Here is an 11,618-nt window from a genome sequence, read left to right on the forward strand (position 1 = left end):
TAAGATAAGAAGTGTATAGAAGAGGGAACAGATAAACAAAAACACTCAAAAGGATAGACGTGATAAAAACAATGCACAGTATCAAAACAGATCACGATCTATTGTGCACTATTGCAAATAATAAACTAAAAATATGAGACAGGCAGAAAAAACTTAGAAGATATGCGGATAAATATAAAGAAAAAGTGCAAAACAAGCAGTTCACTGATGACCCAAAAAAGTTTTATAGAGAACTGGGAAACAAGGCAAAAGGAACTGAAACACCACCAAAATGCAGAAGTAGATATATTCTGGAGAAATATCTGTGAAGATCCTGTGCAAGATAACAAAGATGCTAAATGGACAGAAGAAGTAAAAGAAAAAATAAGAATTTCAAATGTACAGGATATGAAATGTAATGTCCAGAGAGATTGAATCAATGTTAAGAAAAGCTCCTAAATGGAAAACACCAGGCTCAAATGCAGTACCTAACTTCTGGCTAAAAGTATTAACATTTTTACATGAAGATTTAGCCATGAGTAAGAACTATTTATATGTGCATCCCAAACAGACACCAACCTGGTTAACAACAGGAAAAACAATACTCCTACTCAAGAGCGAACCTGCAAGCTGTCCTAAAAACTATAGACCAATAACTTGCTTTCCGATGATGTATAAAATAGAAGAAATCTCAATCATGCCAATAGAACAAAATGATAACTAAAGTAAGTCACATGTAGCAAAGGATCATTTGTTATTAAAGTCATAATGGAGAACTGTAAAAAGAGGAAGTATCTAAGTATGGCATGGATAGACTACAAAAAAGCATTTGGCAGTATCCCATAGTCATGGATAAAAGAGTGCTTAAAAATGTACAAGATACACCCTACACTGACCAATTACATTTCAACAGCCATGAAATAGTGGCAAGTCGCTTTGCAGTTAAGCTATGATAAAGGACAAATATATTGTCTTGCCCTTAACCCATTAAGCCATCTACTTAACAGATTAGGTCATGTCTACAATTTGGCTCCTAGAAAACAACAAAGTGTAAAGACTTCTCTTTTTGTGAATGATTTAAAACTGTATAGTTCATCAGATAAGGAACTGAAAGCACAGCTGCAAATGGTCAAAACTTTTTCAGGTGATGTAAGAATATTATTCAGTCTTGATGAACATGTAAAAGCAACCTTTAAAGCAGGAGAGCTGCAGCACCAAGAAAACATCAGCCTGGAACAGGAATGTGATGTAAAAGAACTTGAGCAAGAGGAAGTGTATAAATACTTGGTAACTGATGAAGGATCAACAATAAAACATGAACAAATGCAAGTAAAACTTAGTAAGGAATATTTTAGACGATAAAACTAATGCTGAAAACAGCAGGGACATCTAGAAACAAAGTCCAAGCTATAAACCAATTTACTCTTACTGTCCTAACTTACAGTTTTGGAGTGACTGACTGGCCCCAAAAGGTGTTGGATCAGCTGTATAGGAAGAAAAGAAGGATGCTTTATGCCTATCAAATGATTTATAAAAATCAGTGTATACTAAACAATATGTTCCCATTCTAAAGGAGGTATAGCCTCTTCAAAACTGATTACATGTATAGATCTGCAGTTGTAGGACTGGATACATATCTGCTGATTTCACAAAACCCAAAAATAGTGAAAATTTTAAAATATGAGGAGAATAAGTCTAAGATGACTTCCTTGCTCAGTTTAGCAGAAGCATATCGGCTTCAATCGGGAATGGAAATCAAACCAGAAGTAGATAAAAATCAGGCAGCAACTGAATGTGCCAAAAAACAAAAGAAGGAATATCAGATGAGAAGGCAAGAAATGTGGAAAATGCATAAATATAGTTGCAAGTGTAGAAAACTCTTGGAACAGCCTCATGTTGATCAGGATCAAATGCAGGAATAGTTAAGGAGAGGTGAATTCAAACCAAAAGACGAAAGGTTAGTATTGGCAGCCCAAGATAGTGGGCTACCTATACATTGGTTTACAAAGTCCATTGAACATGTGGGAGAACCAGACAAATGAAGGTTTTGTAAATCAGAACTGGAAACAGTTGCACATTTTGTTGCTGGTTGTGATATACTAAGGCAGAAGGCCTGTATACTGAAAGGCATAATAATGTGACAAGATTGTTGCACTGGGGACTGTGAAAACATTATAATATTGAAGAGCTGAGAAGCATTGGAAACATGAGCCACAAAGCATTATAGTAAATGATGAAGTTTATATCTCATGGGATCACCCATTACCAACAGTTCAAAAAAAAGATGCAAGAAAACCAGATATGGTAGTCCATGAAAGGAAGATGAAAGTAGCCTTGGTCATTAAAATTGCTATGTCCAGTGACTAATGTCTTATGTGCAGAGAGACACAAAGTCATAAACTATCAGGATTTACAGGCATAAATGAAGGCAATGTGGAAGGATACCTAAACACTTCCAATAGTAGTAGGGGCAATAGGTCTTATAAAAAATAATTTGCAATTGTATTTAGATATATTACAGATACATGTAATGCCATATAAATTCCAGAGGGAATTAATGTTGGGTACATTGTGGGTGCTGTGAAATGCACTTTTGGCGAACATCAAAGATTGAAACAGTACTAACTTTATGAACTTTAATTGTACTTTGACTTAGGAATGGGGTCCATACCCATCATGGTATTAGAAACCCAAAAGACTTTGAGAAATTAAAAAGGACAAAGACCTCAGAAAGGTGACACTGAAAGTGTGAATATGTTTAACATATACTAGATTGTACAGTGCAGTATTTCTTATATTCCCTCTGTTTCAAAGGACAACCATCTAGGAATTTTATATTGTAAGAAGGCACTGAGGAGAAGTTGCCTGCTCAGCAAATGATCTTATGACATAATGAGTTTTGAGTTTCAATGAACTTTTTCTGCATTAGTGCAGTGGTGGGTTAGTTTTCAAAGCTGAAAGCATCACAATTATCTGCATTGCTTGAATAATAGGGAGCTCCCAGGTTTACCTTGCCCCAGTCAATTTTAATTGCTTGTGTGATGTCCCCATGCTGGGCAAGTAATCAAGGAGGCTGAATCCTTACCACTGATACTGGAGAGGGACATTCACAAATGGATGCTCTCAGTATTTTCAGATGCAGATCTCTGCATCAAGCACAATTTCCCTTAAGAGCACACAGGGAACACACTCAGCCCAGGGTCTGGATATTTCTGTATCTGCTTCCCTCCTGGTCCCCAATAAGACTCCCCATTGGTACAGCTTTAGGGTTAGCTCCTCATCCGAGTGTCCACGCCAAGTCCTAAAGCACTCTCTCTGTGAACACAGTGCTTTGTGATCCTGCCCCAAGTAAATGACACACACACACACACACACACACACACACACACACACACACACACACACACACACACACACTGTGATATTTGATTTTTCACATACACACACCTGAGAAAGGCTGGCAAATTTACCTACTGTGCCCCTTTCTGCCCAGGGTATAAGGTAGTTATCACATCTACCAGACACTCCACAATCAGCTACTCTAAGGCACTTACAAAAAGGTGTCCACTTATACTGTGTAATATTAATACTAATACAAATCATAGTTGTTGACCAAGACAACTAGGCCTTCAGGAGTGGCCCACACAGTGTCACCAAATAAATATAAATTATATATATATATATATATATATATATATATATATATATATATATATATAATACATTCTGAAAAGACAGCCACAATAAAATTTTTGAATATATTTAATAATAAATAATAAAAGAACATGAAAATACTGAATATATATTTACAGTAAACCACACAGTTCAAATCATAGGAAATATTGAAAATAACAATGATGGGTAGACTCAGACAAATAAAGAAATAACAATATCTAAAATAAGCTTCACTATATTTTCCTGACTGAATTTAGGAGAATTACTATTCCCTACTTACTTAATAGAGCAAGGCAGATGATGTGGTAAATGGTCCTTCTTGTTGTCAGGCCCAAGACAGAATACTTAATACTGAGATATTTCCCACTGTAATATCTAAAGCATAATTTCCAAGATGGCTGGCAGAATGACCTCATCTGGCTACCTGACTCTAAGTTCTCACAGTATCCTCCTTTGAAGCTGAGACAGGAATTTAGCATAGATGGTTACAATACACATCTAAATATTTATGGCAGTGCCCTGGAGCAATGAAACAATTACAGTACTCCCCCTCTTCTTTACAGGGGCTATTAAACAATGGCCTCCCCCAGGCCTACTGACTCCAGTTCCAGTCAGCACAGTGGGGTACTGTGTTGATGGATTAACAGCTAATTTGACTTCAAGAATTTTCCAAAACTAACTGGGCTGAGATTAATTGCTTTTCTTCCAGTGTCCTTTGCTAACATATATACATACAGTCTCAAATGTATATTCCTTCTCTGTCCAGCAGGACCCACTGTTGATACATTTTTAACACTAACAACTTTACAAACACATTTTGATTTTCAAATGCTATACAGTTCTAATACATTTGTAATATAAGCATCGGTTAAAATTGGTTTGATATTCAAATGCAGTATAGTTCTAATATATTTGTAACATAATAATTTATGCAAATCAGTTTGATATTCAAATGTCATATAGTTCTAATACACTTGTAACACAAGCATCTTGTAGAGATCAGTTTGATATTCAAAGGATATTATTCTTTACATACCTCCAGCTGGCTGTGCTGGCACTAGCCCATATCATCACAGCTTATAGCATCCACTGATTTTTTTTACTTCATCAGTTGCTCTGTCATTGCTTACATAATTATAATATAGAATAAAATTAGATTTGGTCAATTTGTTTATTTATTCAGTTATTTATTTATTCATTTTTTTTACTTAACTTTGTTGAGCAGGTAAATGAACTGGTATAAAGACCAATTTCAACCATGACTGAGTCCAAGAATCAGTAACAACTTTTCAACATGTTTATAAGCAGATTACTTTTGAGTTACACTTCAAACCAACCTTTATATTCATGTTACATTATAGCCAACATTTACAGTTCAGTAACTACCATAGTTGTGTTTTTATATTAATGTTACTTACAAAAAATACAATCTGCTTAAGGATCATTAATCAAAGCTGTTATTCCTTTACATAAATGTTATTTATAGAAAAATCACTACATTTTTATACAAGAATGCTCAGACTTCTTATTTATTTACATTGGATGCATTGCCGTTTCTATGTATCATTATAGCTCCATATCATAAATGTACATTGCAGAGTGTATTGTGATTTTTAGTAGAATAGCTTAGACACTAATTCCCTCCATCAAACCTGGTTCGCTATAACAATTGTACTTAAGCTGGCTTGTGAGGTGTGCCTTCTCTTTGAAAGACAGTTAATTTGCTAATTTTTGTATTTCATCTATCAGACTACTCCATGCTATGGGAGCAGCTTTGTAGTATGTACATAATTCTTTCCATGTCTGTGTCTTTGTAAATGTTAAAAACTTAAGAAAATGAAGAGATACATGATTTTTATAATTTTGATTTTCAAAGTATGCAAAAATTGCAGTTACTGGTCGTCTCACCTCAAAGCCTTGCCACAGTGTCTGATCATGTAATTTCTTTACTTTTTCCTCCTAGGTCTAGTGTAGAATATAATCAGGAGTCCATGGATTCAGCTTTGGAGAAACTAAAAAATTTTGAGGCAGACCTTGGAGGTACAGAGATCCTTAAACCACTAAAAGATATCTTTTCAAAATCTGTGAAGACGGGTTACCATCGCCAGGTTTGTAATGCTACCATATCATATTAAAATAAGGCATCTCGATGTCATTACTGTTATTGTTGTTGTCATTGTTATAGATAGTTATGATCTGTTTTCAGTCAGACAGCTGATCACTGACAAAGGCACATTTATAGCCTAAGTTATTGTATCAGTCATGTAGCAGGACTTCTTTATTTACATTGACTTCTATTTTGTAAATCATGGTGTCTTTTACTAATCATCTTGCTCTTCATGTGGGGTATGAAAGTTAAGTTTTACCACTTGATCTTCCAAGGAAAGCATAGGTTAGGTCTGATTAATTTGTTTTTGGAAAATCACTGGTAAGTGCAGTATTCTTCACCAACACCATAAATCAAAGTTGACAGTTTTTTCCTGTCTTGTTTTTTTGCTGTCTGTCTTACACATACATATGGCATTATTAAAAAAATGCCATGGCCTAAACAAGTCAAATCTTGATGAAATTATCTGTAGCACATTCAGCAGAGCACCATCTGATGGCTTTAATGCCTCCTTGTCACACATATCCTAACCAATCGCACAAGTGTAATGGATGAACTTTAGTGTCAGTGTTTTCACAAACTCAAAATTCACACGCTTAAGACCATATGCTCGAGTTTTTGAAAACCCAAAGCTTTTGAATGGTGATCATAGTACAGTGAGGATTGGGAAATTTATCATTTTCCCCACCGTAGGGCGATCTCGGAACTGGTAGAAATAATTTGCAGGGGGGCTTGCCCCCCTGCAAAAATGTAAAAAAAGGTAGATTTTTGTGTTTTTCTGTTTTTTTCTGAAGTTCGAATTTTCAGAAAACACGGTCATATGGTCTTGACCATATAAATTTTGAGTTCTTGAAAACTCGATCTTCTGACATTGATCCCCAAAAAATATATATATATGTGTGTGTGTGTGTGTGTGTGTGTGTGTGTGTGTGTGTGTGTGTTTATATGGTCGAGACCTATATCACTAGGTGGGTTGCAAATTGGCTCACAGAACACACAGTGTGAAAGTAGTGAACTCCAAGTCAGACGTCTGACCAGTCACGAGCAGAGTCCCACACGGATCGGCCCTGGGTCCTCTCCTATTCAGCACCTACTTCTTAGAAGTCCAGGCCAACACAAAGGGAATCTGGCTGACCAAGTTTGCAGATGACTGCAAGCTGGGAGCCATTATTACCTCCCCAAGTGATGCAGACATCCTACAGAAAGGCCTCACTGAGACCAATGACTGGTGTCGAAACCATGGCCTTAAGCTTAACACCAAAAAAAGTGTTGTCATCCCCTTTGGTAAAAACTCAGTTCCCACTAACTACCACATTGATGGGAGCCCACTGAACACTGAAGACATTATAAGAGGTCTGGAGACTCAGGTTGACAGTAACCTCTCCTTCGACCACCACAATTGCCACTGTGGTCAGAAAGTCCTTCTATGTAGCACATCTCATTATCAAGGGTTTTGCATCCAGGAAGAAAGAGGTCATTGTCTTTCTCTACGTTTTCCTCATTAGACCAATCATCAAGTATAATGCCCCATTTGGTATGTACCTCAATAGACACCTGTAACAGCAGGAGAGGCCAAATAAAGTACTTTACAAGGAGGATCCTAGGCATTAAACACATGTCCTGCATGAACAGACTCAAAAGATTCTAGCTATTCTTTGTCTCATATTGCCTACTTAGAGGCGATATCTGCAAGACATACAAAGCCATGTCTGACCCAGCTCTGTTAGAAATGCTACATCTAAAGAAATCCCAACCCCTCCACACCACATGGTCCAGAGACCTCAGCCTCATTACCACAATCAACAGAACATGTTAGGGGGACAGATTTCTCACCCAGAGACAGCCAGTACTCTGGAATAGACTTCCCATACATGTCAAGCAGAGCACCTTGCTGTACCTCTTCAAGAGAAATCTTGATGAGTGGATGGGTAGTAGAAAGTTCACTGAGGGGATCACTCCAGTGGCTCTATGTGATAGACACTGAGAGCTAACGACAGATGGCACAATACCAGGACACTTGTATGGGCTAGGCTTGTAAAGGCTCCAAGGTGATTAACCCAGTACACACCTATGAACCTATTGATATATATATATATATATATATATATATATATATATATATATATATATACACACACACACACACACACACACACATGTATATATATGTATATATATATATATATATATATATATATATATATATATATATATAAATATGATTTATTCACTTTACAATCTCAAAATTCTGAAACATCGTATGTCATATGATTGAGACCATATGATCGATGTTTTGGAATATTTTAATTCCAAAATAAATAAAATTAAAAAAAAGAAAAACAACAATTTAAAAGTTTCTGCAGGGGGGCAAGCCCCCCTGCATCCCCCACACCCCCACTATTTAAATACACCAACTCCGAGATCGGACTACAGGGAGGAAAAGGGAAATCTCCCATTCCACATTGTATAGGTTCATAGGTTCATACTAGGCTATCTGCCCTAGGGCATTTATAAGCCTAGCCAGAATGTGTTTGGCTTTCGCCACCCATTTTAAATTTATTTTGCTATGCCCTTTTTCGAGGTTAGTATACTGTGCCTCTGTCTAACAGTGACACAGAAGTGATACCTGGGGTAAACCTACGATCTCCCATCCACTCATCAAGATTCCTCTTGAAGAGAGTCATTGAGGGACTCTGCCTAACCTGGACTGGGATTTTATTCCAGAGTGAAGGGAGCCTCTGGGTTATGAATCTGTCCCTCCAGCATGTCCTATTTATTTCAGTGCTGAGGTTCAAGTCTCTCGAGCGCGTAGCTCGATGGGATTTGGATTTTCTGAGGTGCAGCATGTCCATTAATTCCGGGTTGGACATGGCTTTATACGTCAGGCACAGATCGCCTCTGAACAGGCGGTATACCACTGAGTAGAGCTGGAGTTTCTTTAACCGGGCAGCATATGGCATCTGTTTGAGCCCTTTGATCCTCTTGTTGAGGTACTTTTGGGGTCTTTCCAGTTGCTGCAGGTGTCTGGTAAGGTACATCCCAAAAGGGGCATTGTACTCAATTATGGGCCTGATGAGGGATGAGTAAAGAGGCATGATGACCTCCCCTGATCTAGATGTGAATCCCTTCATGATTAGGTGAGCTATATAAAATGTTTTTCTAACCACTTTGGCCACGTGGTTGTCAAATGAGAGATTGCTATCAACTTGGGTCCCCAGGTCCCTAATTACTTCTTCTGTACTTAATGGATTACCACCTATGTGGTAATTTGTGGGCACTTTGTTTTTGCCAAAGGGGATGACTATACACTTTTTGGCATTTAACTTGAGGCCATGGCTCTGGCACCAGTTGTCTGTTTCTATGAGGCCCTTTTGAAGGATGCTTGTGTTGGCTGGAGAGTCGATTATGGCACCCAGTTTGCAGTCATCTGCGAACTTGGTCAGCCACAGTCCTTCCGTGTTGGCCTGTACCTCCGAGAAATATATACCAAACAAGAGAGGTCCCAGGACTGAGCCTTGTGGGACACCACTTGTAACTGGTTTGGAGTCTGACATGGCTCCAGCAATTCTAACCATGTGGGTTCTGTCCTTGAGCCAGTTTGCAATCCATCTAGTGACATAGGGGTTTATATTTAAGCTGGTGAGCTTATCTATAATGCCAGAGTGAGGTATTGTATCGAAGGCTTTTGCGAGGTCCAGGTAGGCTGTGTGGACCACCTTCCCCTCGTCAGTCACCTTGGTGACTGTTTCAAAGAAATCAACCAGGTTTAAGAGGCAGGATCTGCCCTTAACAAAGCTGAACTGGGTAGGATCCAGTGTCTGTAGGTCCCCAATATCTTTATTTATGAGGTCCATGATGATCCTTTCCATAGCTTTGCAGACCAAGCTAGTCAGGCTTATGGGGCGATAGTTTCCAGGATCCGTTGTGGCACCACCTTTATGGAGAGGGACCACTGTTGCTGTACGCCACTCTTTGGGCACATATCCTGTAGTAAGGCTGAGATTGAACAGTAGTTTTATGTTTGGGTTTAGCTCTTCTTGGAGTTCATGTTGGACACAGCCCGGGACACCGTCTGGTCCCATTGATGCTGTTTTTTTGCTTTGGAGAGGGCAGCTCTTACCTGAGCATCTGAGATGTCAGGGGGGCAGCACTCTGCTGGGATAGATATTTGCCCTTTTGGTGGGGAGGGGGGGAGAAGTTTGCACTGAACCTGTCAGCTAGAATGTTGGCAATGTCTGTGGGTTCAGTGTATTTTTTGTCATTCATGCAGATCTCCGTTTAGAATTTCGAAATTCTGAAAGTTCGATCATATGGTCTTGACCATATGAATTTCAAGATTTCAGGATTTTGATATTCTGAAGGGAACCCATATATATATATATATATATATATATATATATATATATATATATATATATATATATATATATATATATATATATATATATGTGTGTGTGTGTGTGTGTGTGTGTATGTATAAATAGGTTTACAATCAAAATTTCGAATGCCACTATGTGAACTCTGATTACCGAAAGGCAATTTATAAAGTTATCATAATGGTGATTCCAAAAATTTCGCCATTCTGATCAGAGATTACACTACAGTGGGGATCAGGAAATTTACCCTTTTCCTCACTGTAGTGCAATCATAGAGTTGTAATATATAATCAGCAGTGGGTGTTGGGGCAAAACATGTGCAGACAGTCGCCGGAAGTCAAGGAAAGTTACAGAAATGTCAACATTATCATAGGATCACATGATCTTAGGAGGTTACTAGACTAATGGCCCTGGGGCCTTTACAAGCCTAGCCAAGAGTTTACTCTCAAAAAGAAACATCAGTCAGCACTTGTCGCCCCTGTCACTGAGGAACACAGGTGGAACCCTTGGGACAAATTTGTGATTTCCCATCCACTCATCAAGGTTGCACTTGAAAAGGGTCAATTAGGTACTCTGTTTGAGGTGTATGGGAAGTCTATTTCAGAGACAGGACAGCCTCTGGGAGACAAACCTGTCTCTCCAGCAGGTTTTGCTGATGTTGCATATTAGATTCAGGCCTTTTGGGCAGGTAATGCACAAGCAGTTAGACTGATGGATGTGCAGCATCTCTAGTAGGGCAGGGTCCGAGATTGCCTTTTAGAAGAGAGACAGATCACCTCTGAGCAATCTGTATCACACCGTTTAGTGATAATGATTTGAGCCTGTGCACATAGGATAGGTGTTGGAGGCCATGTATTCTCTTTGTGAGGTATTTTTGTTGCCTTTCCAATTGGTGCAGATGCTTGGAGAGGTAAATACCAAACAGGGCATTATACTCAGTTATTAGTCTAATGAGGGAGGAGTATAGAGAGGCAATAACCTCCTTTTTTCTGGATGCAATCCCTTTACTTATGAGAGGAACCAAGTAAAAGGCTTTTCTGACCATTGCTGCTACAAGATGATTGAACGTGAGATTGTTATCAACCTGAGTACCCAGGTCCCTCACCACAAGTTGTGTGTTTAGGGGATTGCCGTTGATGTGGTAATCAGTAGGGGTCATGTTTTTGCCGGATGGTATGATGATACATTTGTTTTGCATTTAGCTTGAGGCACTAGTCATTAGTTGCAGTGAGGCCCTCTTGCAGTATGTTAACATCATTTTGGGAGTCAATGACAACACTGAACTTACAGTTGTCCACAGACTTGGTCATCCATAGGCTTTTTAACTTTGTCTGGAACTCTGAGAAGTATATGCAAACAGTAGAGTGAAAGATTATGTCAAAGGCCTTGGCCAAGACAAGGTAAGCTGTATGTACTGATTTTCCCTTGTTGACAGTCTCAAAGAGGTCAACCAGGTTCAACAGGCAAGATCTGCCCTTGAT

At 38.5% G+C, this 11,618-nt stretch overlaps 1 protein-coding gene across 1 annotated transcript in view; it reads left to right on the forward strand.

The window, feature by feature from the left end:
• LOC122809688 (von Willebrand factor A domain-containing protein 5A-like) overlaps positions 1-11,618 on the forward strand; it is a gene marked incomplete in the record, with an annotated part of 1,061,360 nt that overhangs the window by 299,961 nt on the left and 749,781 nt on the right. Inside the window, 1 exon segment of the mRNA XM_044081364.1 lies at positions 5,618-5,762. Coding sequence (XP_043937299.1) covers positions 5,618-5,762 — 145 coding nt within the window.

Source organism: Protopterus annectens, chromosome 8.part0, assembly GCF_019279795.1.
Source record: "Protopterus annectens isolate FY-2018-M chromosome 8.part0, PAN1.0, whole genome shotgun sequence".
Taxonomy (NCBI): Eukaryota; Metazoa; Chordata; order Ceratodontiformes; family Protopteridae; genus Protopterus; species Protopterus annectens.